This window comes from Peromyscus eremicus, chromosome 8a (genome assembly GCF_949786415.1).
Source record: "Peromyscus eremicus chromosome 8a, PerEre_H2_v1, whole genome shotgun sequence".
NCBI classification, from domain to species: Eukaryota; Metazoa; Chordata; class Mammalia; order Rodentia; family Cricetidae; genus Peromyscus; species Peromyscus eremicus.
Genome location: NC_081423.1, coordinates 12,482,100 through 12,496,047, shown reverse-complemented (window position 1 = coordinate 12,496,047; position 13,948 = coordinate 12,482,100). Strand labels below are relative to the sequence as shown.

At 41.9% G+C, this 13,948-nt stretch overlaps 1 protein-coding gene across 3 annotated transcripts in view; it reads left to right on the top strand.

Annotated features, from left to right (window-relative positions):
- LOC131916707 (ATP-binding cassette sub-family A member 17-like) overlaps positions 1–13,948 on the top strand; it is an 80,799-nt gene that overhangs the window by 16,309 nt on the left and 50,542 nt on the right. For 2 of the 3 annotated variants that reach the window (XR_009380587.1, XM_059270172.1), the window contains exons 7-11: positions 593–710; positions 5,237–5,410; positions 7,987–8,159; positions 9,987–10,130; positions 11,252–11,381. Coding sequence is in view for 2 of the 3 variants with exons in the window: in XM_059270172.1 (XP_059126155.1) it covers positions 593–710; positions 5,237–5,410; positions 7,987–8,159; positions 9,987–10,130; positions 11,252–11,381 (739 nt within the window). In the remaining variant the exon portion in view is untranslated. The remainder of the gene's footprint in view (positions 1–592; positions 711–5,236; positions 5,411–7,986; positions 8,160–9,986; positions 10,131–11,251; positions 11,382–13,948) is intronic. The other variant, XM_059270173.1, reaches the window with a different exon arrangement.

The following is a 13,948-nucleotide window of genomic DNA, read 5'->3' as shown; positions in this document are numbered from 1 at the left end:
TATAAAACGTTATTTTACTTCCATGTTATCATGTTTTTCTTTTATGCTGCCAATGGAGTTTGATATTAACAGTGGCCTGCTTATATTTAATAACTCACTACTTGGATATATAAAAACTTACCTTTTAAATTGTTAGTATTGTGTCAGTGTGGTAAAAGGAAGAAAGAAAACCCAGGCTAAATAGGAAAATAGTTCAAGCAAAAGAAATAACCAGAAAGCATTAAAACAGAAGGCACAAGATAACAAAAGAAGTACCAAATAAATGTACGTCAGACTGATAATGTGACAAATGAATTGAACTTATGCTGGGGGTGTAGCTCAGTGACAGAACACATGCTGTGTATTTAAGGCCCTTAATTCAATACCCAAGATAACCCCCCCAAAAGAAAAAAATGTCCACATTAGGTCAAAAATTGAATGCAAACTTATTTTTTCCCTGAAAAATACTCATAGCATAATTTATAAATGATAACAGATGGCAGATCAGATGTCTGCCTTAAAAAAATCTATGTATAATTCTAAATTAAAAAATATTTTCTATAGTGTTTTATGGGTACTTCATACTTTCTTCACATCTATGGTTGTTTTATAGGTAAACAGTGTGGCTGTGTTCACGAACAGTAACCCTAGCTTGATATTTATTTTTCTAATGTGTTTTGCCACTGCCACAATTTTCTTTGCCTTCATGATGAGCACATTTTTTCAAAGAGGTGAGTACTGCTGCTATTTTCTGTTGGGGGATGTTAACGACTTTTTCTTCTAAAAGCATTGTCATTCCCATTACTTAGAGAATTTAGTATTATTCCTCCATAGCTATGTTTCCAGTTTTATGGTTATTTCAGTAGTGGGAAAATTCTATTCCCTATTAAAGGCTTGTTGAAACACATGAAATATACAATTTTTGCTATATTTAAGTCCTTAAAACAATTTCAAAGTGAGGTAGATAATAAGTCTCAGTTTATTTATTTTTATTTATGTGTCTCACTGTGTGTGTATGCAATGTGTGTCCTGGTGCTCTGGAGGCCAGAAGAGACCCTTCGATCCCCTGAAGCTGAAGTTACAGGCAGTTGTGAGCCACCTGACATGGGTGCTGGGAACCAAACTCAGGTCCTCCGAAAGAGCAGCATCTACTCCTAACTCCTGGGCCATATCTCCAGCACCAACAAGTCTCAGTTTAGAAGAAAATAGAAGGGTAAGGCATTTCAGGCAGAAAGTCCTCCAGATCGTAATTGTGAAGTTGGGGCACAATAGTAAAGTGGTTTCTAAGATACCACAAAGGACTTCCTGTGAATTTGGTCCTGTTGGAGGTCTTAGATCTAAAACTATTTACACATGAATTGATGAACCATAGAGAATAGAAATGATAGGAGGTAGAGTCAAATCAGAGCACAGGAGCATTGAAGTGTGAGTTACTCTAAGCAGGGACACTTTGCTCAGCCTGGGTGAAGGGGAGCTGGGGGGGGTGGGGACTGGACCTGCCCGACTGAATCTACCAGGCTGAGCTGAATCCCCAGGGGAGTCCTTGCCCTGGAGGAGATGGGAATGGGGGGTGGGCTGGGGGGAGGGAGGACAGGGGAATCTGTGGCTGATATGTAAAGTTAAATTAAATTATAAAATAAAATAAAATAAAACAGTTAGAGAAAATGAGCTCAGCAGTTGCCCCCCCCCCGAAAAGACAGTGTTTACAAGAACCAGGAAAAAGAAATGTATTATTCCTATTTGTGAATGTTTTATATCAAATGGCATGCTCTAATTTGTGGTTCCTAGAAAAATACTGACTCTGCCAAGGAGAAGGATTCAAACTTTGAATTCCACCTCTCCTCCATAGCTTTATAGCAAGCCCAGGAGGGGGCTGGTCAACTGAGTTCAACTCCTCAGGACCTACATGACAAAAACTCATACAATACATTCCTGTCCCTCTGAGGAAGTAGAGACAGAAGGTCAGTGCCGCATGCTCCAGGTTCAGTGAGAGACCCTTTGCAAAGAAAACCAAAAAAGGAGAAAGATTACATAAGATACCCAATGTCAACTTCGGCCTGCACATGCATACACATACAAGTCCACATGAACACATACCTGCACACAAAAAAAATACAAGAGATAAAAGAGGACATGAAGCCCAGAGGGGCTGAGGGCATCCCAGGGGAGTTGAATGGATGAAGTTGGGGTGGTAGATACGATCAAAATACATTAAATATAAGTATGGAATTTATAAGGAATAAATAGAAATGTTTTTAAATAAAATAAGAGAAAATCTTCATAGTTTTGTGTTACACAATGACTTCTTGGGACACAAAAAGTACAGCTGATAAAAGAGACAATTGATAGTTCAATTTCAGAAAAGTTTAAAACTTTTGTACATCAAAGTTGCCATCAAAAAAGTGGCAGTGCCATGTGTGATGTCGTACATTTTTAATCCCAGCACTCGGGAGCAGAGGCAGGCTGATCTCTGTGAGTTCAAAGCCGGCCTGGTCTACATAGTGAGTTTCAGAGCAGCCAGAGCTACATAATAGACAGACCACAGACCATGCATCATCAACAACAAAAAAAGTGGTGATGTATGCCTATAATTCTAGTACTTGGAATACTGAGAAAAGACAATTGCTCTGAATTCAAGGCCAGTCTTTGCTACAGAGCGCCAGACCAGTCAGTGCAACATAGCAAACACGTACAAAAAAAAAGAAAATGAAAAGGTAATCTATAGCCTAGGAAAAACATTTTAAAAATTAGGAATATCAGCCGGGCGGTGGTGGCGCACGCCTTTAATCTCAGCACTCGGGAGGCAAGAGGCAGGTGGATCTCTGTGAATTCGAGGCCAGCCTGGTCTGCAGAGCGAGATTCAGGACAGGTACCAAAACTACACAGAGAAACCCTTCCTTGAACAACCAAAAAAAAAAAAAAAAAAAAAGGAAAGAAAGAAACAAAGAAAGAAAGAAATTAGGAATAACACAAGAGACTTGTATCCAGAATAAATAAAATAACCCATGCAACTCAAAAAAAAAAAAAACCCCAAATATTCCTATCTCACACCAGACTTAGAAAAGGCATCACGGTAAGACTATAGACCAGGGGGCTGGAGATGGCTCAGTGAGTTAAGAGCACTCTGTTCTTGCAGAAGACCGGGTTTAACTCTAGTTCCCAGGGATCTGATACCCTCTTCTATGTTCTGGAGGTGCTTGCACATCTGTGCTGCATGCAAGATACACATATATTTTAAAAAATCTTTTTAAAAGAGGGAATGGCTGAAGAGATGGCTCAGCAGTTAAGAGCGCTTACTGCTCTTTGTGTTTTTTTGAAATTATAATTATAACATCATTTTCCCTCCCCTTTCCTCTCTTCAATTCCTCTAATGCACCTCTCTCAAATTTATGGCCCCCTTTTCTTTAATAGTTGTTACATATACATAAATCTATTCCTAAATATGTAAGTACAACCTGCTCAATCTATATAGTGTTACTTGTATGTGTATGATTTCAGGGCTGATCACTTAGTATTGAATAAAGAACTGGAGAACTCTTCCCTGGGGAAGAGTATTTCCCCCACTTTCAATATTCCTTAGTTGCCTATAGTTTTTTTGGTTTTTTGTTTTTTTTTTTTTTTTTTTTTTTTTTTTTTTTTTAGTGTTGAGGCCCCATGAGATTTCCCCCTTCCAGGCTATTTTATCTATTGGGTCATTTTTGTTCAGGTCTTGTTTAGGCAGTGATGTTGATGAGACTTCATGTGTATAGCTTTTCTGGTATTTCTAGAAGATGCAGTCTCACAGAAAGCTTCCTTTTCCTCTGGATCTTACATTTTTCCACCCCTCTCCTCCACTATGGTCCTTGAGCCTCAGGTGTTGTGTTGTAGTTGTATCACATGATCACTTGCTCTCTCCATTTTGATTGGGTGTGGGTTTCTGTAATGGTCTTTGTTCTGTTGTTTCTTTGATGAAGGGTGAGATACACACACATATGGATAAATATTTGGAATGAAATTAGGAGTTATGCTAGTTTAGCAAAATATCAGTTCTCTTCCAAGACCCCTGACTTCAGTAGCCCTGGGTAGGTTTCTAGTAGCAGTCATATTTCCCTCTTGTTGAATGGGCCATAAATCTGGTTAGAGAGACGTTGGTTACGGCCAAGGCGTGTGTGCTGCCATTGCGCCCTTGGGAATACTGTGTGGTGGTAATCGTTGTTGTAGCTCATAGGCAGCAGAGAGTGTGGGAATATTGGTTGCTTTCCTCATCTGGAAACTTTCCTAACACCTCAGGGACCATGAAAGCTAGTCCTCAGGGAGGAGGCTTTCGGGTCAGATCCAGCTTAGATCATCTGAGTCCTTTTTTCTTCTTCTTCCCAGAAATCTCTCTGGCCCAAAAATCCTACCTAGCTATTGGCCGTTTAGCTTTTTATTAACCAATCACGGTGACATACCTTCATGAAGTGTAAAGGCATATTCCACAACAGACATGGTTTTACATAATAGCTCCATGACATTAAGCAAATTAATGTATTTTGTGTAGTTAATCTCCAGTTTCCTCTGTAGAATCAGGAGGTTGTAAACATTTAATAAGATGGTATATATAAAGCTTGCCATGGTGTCGGATGCTGCACAGATATGCCACTCATCTTTGGAGAAGACTTAATACTGTTTTGTGTGTGTGTGTGTGTGTGTGTGTGTGTGTGTGTGTGTGTGTTTCCGAGACAGGGTTTCTCTGTGTAACAGCTCTTGCTATCCTGGAATTTGCTCTGTAGACCAGGCTAGCCTAGAACTCACAGAGATCCACCTGCCTCTGCCTCCTGAATGCTGGGATTAAAGGCATGTGCCACCACCACCCAGGGAGTCAATACAGTTTTAAAGAGAAAAATTTAGAGAGCTATTTGTGCCTTTATGTAAGGATATGTTTTTTGTTTTTTGAGATGGGATGTCATTGTGTGGCCCTGGCTGACCTGGAACTCACTATGTAGACCAGGATGGCCTTGAATTCAGAGATCCCACCTGCCTTTGCCTCTGCCTCCCAAGTGCTGGAGTTAAAGGCATGCACCACCACACCCAGCTACTTTCATTTTTTTTTAAAGTGCTGTAAATGTTTTCATCCTTCACTAGTAAGAATACAAATACAAAAATAGATTGCTTCCTTTCTGAAATACTGAAACACTCACAGAGACGCTTTCTTTCATGACAGAGAAACAAGGTTTGTATCATAGCAACTTGCATGTTACTGATGAAACACTTCATCTTTTCCCCTCCAAATCTGCAGCACATGTAGGAACTGTGATAGGTGGCATCGCCTTCTTCTTCACATACCTTCCCTACATATACATCACTTTCAATTACCACCAGAGGACCTATGTCCAAAAGATAGCCTCTTGCCTCTTCTCAAATGTTGCCATGGCAATAGGAGTCCGATTCATCTCTCTGTTTGAAGCAGAAGGTAAGATTTATCTTTCTCAGACTCTATTTAGGCTGCTTGCATGCTTTGAGCTGGGTGTGGCTGTCCTCCATTTCCAAATCTACATTACTGACATTCGTTTCATTTAGTGTTCTGAGCATTACATTATGATAGGCACTTTGTGGGATGCTAAAGAGATATATAACCTTACAGCATAAGCTGGGTGGTGGTGTCACATGTCTTTAATCCCAACACTTGGGAGTTTGAGGCCAGCCTGCCCCGTGACTTCCAGGATAGTCTTACTTCAAAAAAACAAAAACAAAGACAAACAAACAAAAAACCATACAGCACAGCCATGGATATGGGAAGGGAAACTAAAGCATAGTAAAGAAAGGACACTGGAGACAAACATGCATGGCCTCTAGTCCCAGCTACTTAGAAGGCTGAGGCAGGAAGATTACTGGAGCCCTGGAGTTCCATCCAGGCTAACTTGGGAAGCAGAGTAACTTTGCTTGAAAAAAAAAAAAAAGACTAGAAATTATATGCTTATATAATTCTATTGATATGAAGTATAAAATTTTATGATTAGAAGCTCAGAAATCCTGAACATCACTAATAATGTAGTAGTTTTCACATGTAATAGTCTCATTGCTTTTGGTGTCCCCTCTTTTGCAAGTTTATCAGGGGGATTGTATTAATCAGCCTTATCTTTTTATAAAGAAATGCTTGAAATAATTAACTTGTAAAGAGAAAGACTTATTTTGATTTACAAATCTGTAGAGTCTAGTCAAAGATTAGGTGGCCTCCCTATATTGGACCTCTGGGTGTCCAGCCCTTCATGAGAGATGTACACAGCAAAGCAACCTACCAGGGAATGAACAAGAAAACAAAGGAATCCAATTCTCATATTCTCTTAGAATACTCCCTCAATAACCCCACCTGCTAAGCCCCACCTCCTGCGATGTCACACCACCTGAAGTTTCTGCCATGGTGACCAAACCTTTTAACATAGTCTGTTAGTCAACTTTCCATCACTGTAGCAGATACCTGAGATGATCAGCACTGAAAGATCCCAGCCTTAATTTGCTTTAAACGTTTTTAAGGTTTCAGCCTGTGGTTTGTTAGTCCACTGGGGGAAAAATAACAAAATATTAACATTGAAGTTAAGATAGACTGGCCCTGGTTTAGCTGGCTTTAGGGAACTTGATCCCCATGCTGGATGACCTTGCCCAGCCTTGATGCAAGGGGAGGAGCGCTTTCCTGCCTCAACTTGCTGTGCTATGCTTTGTTCAAGCCCTCGGGAGGCCTGTCACTTTCTGAATGGAGACGGAAGGGGAGGGGAGTTAGATGGAAAAGTGTGTGCGTGGGAGTCCGGGAATAGAGGAGGGAGGGGAAACTGTGGTTGATATGTAAAATAAATGAAAAAATTATTATTTAAATAAAATAATATATATAAATTAAGATACATGGGAAAAAAGGAAAAGACATGCTAGAATAAGAGAAGACACATATGATACATTTAGCTAACAAGTGGCTTATGTTCAGAATGTTTAAAGAACTCATTCACGTCATTAGAAATTTGCTCTTGTAATTTAAAATAATGAAGCAAAACCACTTGTCATTTTATGGGGAAAGAGATATTCAGAAGGCTAATAAACATATAGGTGCTGGGATTCAAACCTGGGTCCTCAGGAAAAGCAACCAGTGCTCTTAACTGCTGAGCCATCTCTCCAGCCCCATTACATTTCTTTTTAAAAGATACTAATAAATCAAAAGTGGAGATAAAATGGAGCCATAAAAGAGCTATGAGATGGCTTAGTGGTTGAAGCTGCTTCCCTTCCAGCCTGCTGACCAGAGTTTCATCTTCAGAACCTACATGGTAGAAGAAGGAGAGAGCTAACCTCCTCCCCTTTGTCTTCTGACCTCCACACATGTACCATGGTACACATGTACACATGCACACACACACACACACCACATACATACAAATGAATAAATGGATGAAAAACAGAAATCAAAAAATTCTCCATTAACTGGGCATGGTGGCGGTAATTCCAGCTACTAGAGAGGCTGAGGCAGGAGGGATGAGAGCTCATGGTCAACCTGGGAAACTTAGAGACCTTGTCTATTAAACAAAAAAAAAAAATAAACTGGGAATACAGTTCAGGGGTTGTATGCAAGATCAGAGCTCCAATCCCTCTAATATCTGATATCTGAAAAATCTCTGTGATGGTTAGTATTGCTTATAAACTTCATTGGAGCTGGCATCAACTAAGAGACATGTCTTTGGATGTATTCGTGAGGATGTTTTCTGTGAGGATTAGCTGCAGGAGGAAGGACCTCTAACCCCAGGGGTGGGAGCACAGTCTAGCAGTGGCCCAAGTTGAAAGACATTCGAGGGAAAATCAATGCCTTCCCACCCTGTTGGAAAGGGAATTGTTGCTGCTGCCATCCTTTGCTAACCTCAGAACCCAACTTCATTGCCTTTCTGATGTGGAATGGAGACCAGCACTCCGGAATCCCCCAGGTACTTATCTCTCGATTAGGACTGCTGAGTCTTGTGGACTGAGCAGACTTTCCAACATGCAGACAGCCACTGTCCTCCTTCCTTGCAACAGGAACAGGAATCCAATGGAGGAACATAGGCAGTGTCCAAGGAGACTTTAGCTTCATTCAGGTGTTGCTGATGCTCCTGCTGGACTCACTCTTGTACTGTCTGATAGCCTTTTTGGCGGAGTCTTTCTTCTCAGGAAAGTTTGGAATACCTACGTCTTGGTACTTCTTTGCCAAGGTAAGTTCTGATTCTATTTTAGAGATAAAAGTTAAGGTTTTTGTTTGTTTGTTTGTTTGTTTTGGTTTTTGTTTGTTTGTTTGTTTTCCCCTAAGACAGCTGTCCTGGAATTTGACTTGTAGACCAGGCTGGCCTCGAACTCACTGAGATCTGCCTGCCTCTGCCTCCCAAGTGCTGGGATTAGAGGCGTGCGCCACCATCGCCTGGCCAGATGTTAAGATTTTTATATTTGTCATCTGTGTTCCTCCATCTCCCAATAATGTACTAACGTCCATGGGAGGCCTTACCCTTTCTGAGGAGTGGATGGGGGTTTGGGTAGAAAGGAGGTGGGGGGAGGGAACAGGAGGAGAGGAGGGAGGGAAAACGGGTTGGTATATAAAATAAATTAAAAAATTTAAAAAAAAAAGAAGTCAAGCACTGCTTGTAGGCACCCACTACAGCAAGGACTTGATTATTAACAGATCCTCTCTCATTTCACATGGTTCTTCTTTCTATTAAAATTGAGTATTTAAATACATTATAAATATTACACTGGGGAAAAATAAGGTCCCAAACCACAGTAAGTCTTTACCCTGGATTAACCTCCTAACTATCAGCCTGTGGTTGGCAGTGGAGCATAATTAACAGAGAATCTCAGTTTCTCTGAACTTGCCCCACATCTGATGCAATGGACTTGAGGATGAGACAGGGGGGATAACTTCATACAGTGTACCTGGCAGTGCCTTCAGATTCTGTTATGCCTGTGTCATGAGTCCCCTCCCCCACCCAGAGATCACCAGGAGTCTGAGTTCATATGCAAAAGCAAAGAGCCTTTATTGCAAGCTCAAGCTTGGGCTTCCCATCCATTCCCACACAGCAGTTGGATCAGGGAAGCATTGAGCTCAGTTATGGCAGGGATTTTAAGGAGTAAAGGAAGGAGGGTAGGGAAATTTAGATGGGGGTTGAACTCCTGATTGGGCAGGAGTGAGGTAACAGAAGTCTTGTCAAACAGGGATTGGTACTGGTGTTCCTGCAAGGAAATTGGCAACCTATATACAAGTGATGTAAGCTACCTTTATGCCTTGGAGCATCTAGTACTTATTTGTCTCAATTCTGATTGGTCTCCCAAAAGGTACAGTTTGTGGCTTTTCCTGGTTATTGTAATGATGAGGCCTAGTCCCAGTATTGTTAGTCTGCAGCCTGTCATGGTTAGGCCTCTTCATTCCTGTATATGCCTGTTGAATACCAGGTCCTTCATTTTCCCACGGAACTCACTCCCCAACATGCTAAAGTTCTCACACACCCTTTCTCCATTGAGCTGCATTTGTAGAGGGCCCTTTGAAACCCTATGATCACCACAGTGTACCAATAATAATATCACAATCCTAGAAATTCACAGACTACATTTTTTGTTACAAATGAGCCTTTTGTGCTTAACTCAGCCTCTCACAGTAACCTGTGGTGGCCTGCCCAGTGGCCAGGACCTCTGCAGCATGTGCTCTGCCTTCCTTCTGGGGATATGGAGAAACAGGTACACTGTAACACCAGCATCCTCATCCAGGTCTCACCCCTAACCCCCCCAGAACATGACCGATGGTAAAGCAGCTTTGCTAGGACAGTCAGAGGCCAGAGATAAGGTCACTTTCTTAGAGCTTCTCTTAGTGCTGGAGATTATAGGCTGAAATGCAGTCGACTTGTGATGAAGCCATCAGTGAGCTGATTAACTTCTCCAGATGCCATTAAATATTTGATTCAACAAGTAACTGCCTGTGGGGTAGGCATCCAATTTGCCAAAATTTATCTTCCATAAGAGAAATCCACACAAAAGTAAGTTGACTTCTCATGCAGTGCCTGTTCTGCATCAAGAAGCCTGTTCCAGTAATACTGCCACTTCTGGACATTGGGGATCCTGAGAAACCTGCAAGGAGAGACTTCATGCAGGACGAGCCAACTGATCAAATGAAAGCAATTGAAATCCAGCATCTATATAAGGTATGGGCTTTCAAACTTCCTTATAAGGACTTGAGAAACAACCCTTTTAAGACTGTGTTTTATTCTAACAGTGCTTACAGGCTACTCTTTGGAATCAAGAGTTGTAATTTCCTATATGATCCTACTCCGAAAAATTGGAAACATAACTTGAAATGCCCTGTTTCACATTATGAAGTTAAATGGAAGGCCTATTGATCTGGGTTGTTTGTGTTTTTTTTTTTTTTGAAACAGTGTCCTCTCAATCTCCAGGCCAAGCATCTCCACTGGAGAGAGGCCAGAATGCAGCCATTTGGTGGATGACATATCCACCAAATCAAAATGTAAACCAGATCTCACTGTTAGTTTCTAAATATAGGAACAGGCAGTTGTTCTCCCATAGGTGCTTGATTTCTGTAACATGGTATAATCTCAGTGCTTACAATGTCTACAGAGTGTGGTTGTCTGAAATCTCTGGTCTTCGAATCTAAAAGAAAGCAGTGGGACCTTCTCTACTTATTTGGCATTGTCACCTTAAAACTCTAACTCAGCTGGGTGTGGTGGCACAAGCCTTTAATCCCAGTGCTTAGTAGGCAGAGGCACATGGATCTCTGTAGGTTTGAGGTCTGCCTGGTCTACAGAGGGAGTTGTAGGTCAGTCAGGGATATGCGGTTAAAACTGTCTGAAAACGAAAACAAACTACTCAGCCTTGTGTTGCCTTCTACCCGGGGGATCAAGTGGCTCATATCCCAGCCCAGGACACTTGTGACATGTGTCCAGCTCCTCTGTAATAGTAATTAGGAGTCTCCCTAACTTTCTATGAGGATTCTCTCTTTTCCTCTCACTCTCCCCTTCTAGCTCTAGCTTTGTTCATAATAAACAGTCTCGGGGCAGATGGTTCTGTGTGATTTCAGCTGATCCACAGAGCCAGCTCACAGCTCCTTCTGGCTGAGTGACATATAATAGTTGCTTTTTCCTGGACCATCCATAGCATGAGCTTTCATGATTGCAAGATGGCTGGAGTAAGTAGCTCATTTGTGGTGAAGACCAGGTCAGAGGAAGGTGATCTGGACACGAAGCTTGCCATACTCTTCAGCAATATCTGTGTGTGTTACCCTGCCATCCACACCCTGACTTTCCCACAGGTCTTTTACAGGGGACGGAGTAAATGCATAGCAGTCAAGGATCTGAGTGTGAACCTGTACAAGGGTCAGATCACTGTTCTCCTGGGACACAACGGAGCAGGGAAAACCACCGTCTGCTCCATTCTTACAGGTACCTGTGTGGGTCAGCTCTGCAGAGTAAGCCCTGAAATCGCTGCACAGACCTAGATTTTGGACTTCTCCATTAAAATTTGTTGTCATTTTACTGTTAAGCATGCTTTGTTGCTAATTGTGCCATCTTTGTAGGATCTGGTTTGAATATAGTTCAGTAACTGTACCAAGAAAAGGGAATCTGTGCCTCTTCCAGTCAGTCTGCATTCACCATGACAAGACATGAACTTCCTTCTAGATAGAACGTTCCTGTTCAATGTGAGACACTGTTAATCTCTCAACATCTCAAATCTCTCAACAAAAACGTCTTTGAATTTTGATTACCAGAGGTACTTTTAGAATAATACTTGTGAGTTATTCTAAAATACCCATCCAGAATAATTTTTATGCTTAAATAATTATTTTACATCCTGTCAACTAAAATGATATTCTATGAAATTTGAAACCTCACCCAAGAAACATTGATTGGAGGTTTAACATGTATAAAACTCTGGACAAAATCAAAGGGTGCACATGCAGCTTTGCAGGAGCTCCAAAAGACAAGCTGTTGTTACACACAGAATACCACAGTCAGTCTCTTCACATGTGAGTGTCTTTCGCCTTCTGTTAAAGACACTTGAACAGCAAGATTTAGTGACATTTGATGGCAGGTGCTCTTGGCCACACCAAGAGTTGCTATCCGGATTTTGAAAGCCAAGTCTCAACTCACATATATACAGTGGTTGTGTGTTTTGTGTGTCCGACTGGGGACTGAGCCCCACAATTTCCTATATAGAAGTACAGTGGCATTTCTGGGGGCGGGTAGACCTCTTCCGACATAGGGTATTCCTAACATGTTAGGTTGAGGAAGCTGTCTCCCCCAGTAGAAGTGTGGGAAGTTCTCACTGCTGGAGAAGAAGTTCTTTGTACCCCTAGGCTAAGTGTTCAGGAGGCAAGTCGGTTGCTGGATTGTCAAGGAAGGCCATGAGTCTTCTTTTTTTACCTCGCACAGTCTTCCCTATTACAACCCCTTCTGTTTGTGGTCAGGATTCCTCAAAGTCCATATTTCGTTTGCCTGTGTGTTTATGTGTATGCTATTTCTCTGTCTCATTCCGTAAGAAACTCCTCTGTTTACTTCTGGACTCAATGCCAGAACAATGTGTTTACACAGAATACACACTCAATTTCATTGACTAAAAGGCTGAATTGCAAATACTGTCAAAGTGCCAGCTATGAATGCAGTATTATAGAAGCTCTATCACAGATTTCTAACAAAATGATACAGCACAATAAAATTAACTCTGGCCTGGTGCAAGTGATGCCATTAGGGGACATACAATAGTATTCATGAGCTCTGGAGATACTCAATGGAGAAGCGAAGTCCGGCTGCTTCCCCAGGACAGTGGCTGGCAAAGAGCTTCCACCATAATTTTTTTCAGATAGGATCTATTGTGTAGCCCAGGCTGGCCTCAAGTGCCAAGTGTTAGGATTATAGGTATATGCCAACTCCATACTGTATTTTTTTTGGGGGGGGCCAGGAAACTCCCAAACTTCATGTATTATAGACTTTGTTTCTCTACTTAGTGAAGTTTTGGTTCTTCTCTGAAGTTATTTAGTTCTTCTGTTATTACAATTTTACATAAAGACTTTCTTCCCTTTTTTTGTGCGGGGGCAGGGGGAGATTTTGGAGAAAGAGTTTCTCTGTATAGCCCAGGTTGTTGCCCTGTAGACCAGGCTGCCCTTGAACTCACAGAGAGTCATCTGCCTCTGAGTGCTGGGATTAAAGGCATGAGCCAACCACTGCCCAGCATAAAGACTTTTTATAATTACTCTAGAATAGTGTCACTTTTTACCCTTGGGTGTGTATGTGAGTGCCTGTGGCTGGTATGGATGTGTGAATATGGAAAGCAGAGGTCGATGTCAAGTATCATTCCTCAGAGCTATCCACCTTGTGTGGTGAGACAGGGTCAGTCACAGAGACTGAGGCTCACTGACTAGCCCGACTCTGCCTCCCCAGCATTGGGATTACATGGGTGCTGAGGACTGAACTCCGTCCTCCTGCTTGCATGGCGAGCACTTTACCAGCTGTCTCCCCAGATCCTCTGCCTTTTTACCTTTAAGAATGATTTATTTTGCCGGGCGGTGGTGGCGCACGCCTTTAATCCCAGCACTCGGGAGGCAGAGCCAGGCGGATCTCTGTGAGTTCGAGGCCAGCCTGGACTACCAAGTGAGTTCCAGGAAAGGCGCAAGGCTACACAGAGAAACCCTGTCTCAAAAAACCAAAAAAAAAAAAAAAAAAAAAAAAACAAAGAATGATTTATTTTTAATTATATGTATGCATGTGTGTCTGTGCATAGGTATGTGCATGTGAGTTCAGTTGCCAGAAGAGGCCAGAGAGGCCATCAGATGGACTGGAGCTGGAGTTACAGGTGGTTGTGACCTAGGAACTGAATTTGGGTGTTCTTAATCTCTGAGCCAGGCCCTGGACTTGGTCTTACCATTGCTATTCCACTGCAGTTTTCCTTTGGTGTGGAAACCTGTGGGAAGGCAGCAGCCGTTGCTCTCCTAACACACCCACCTCATCCTGGT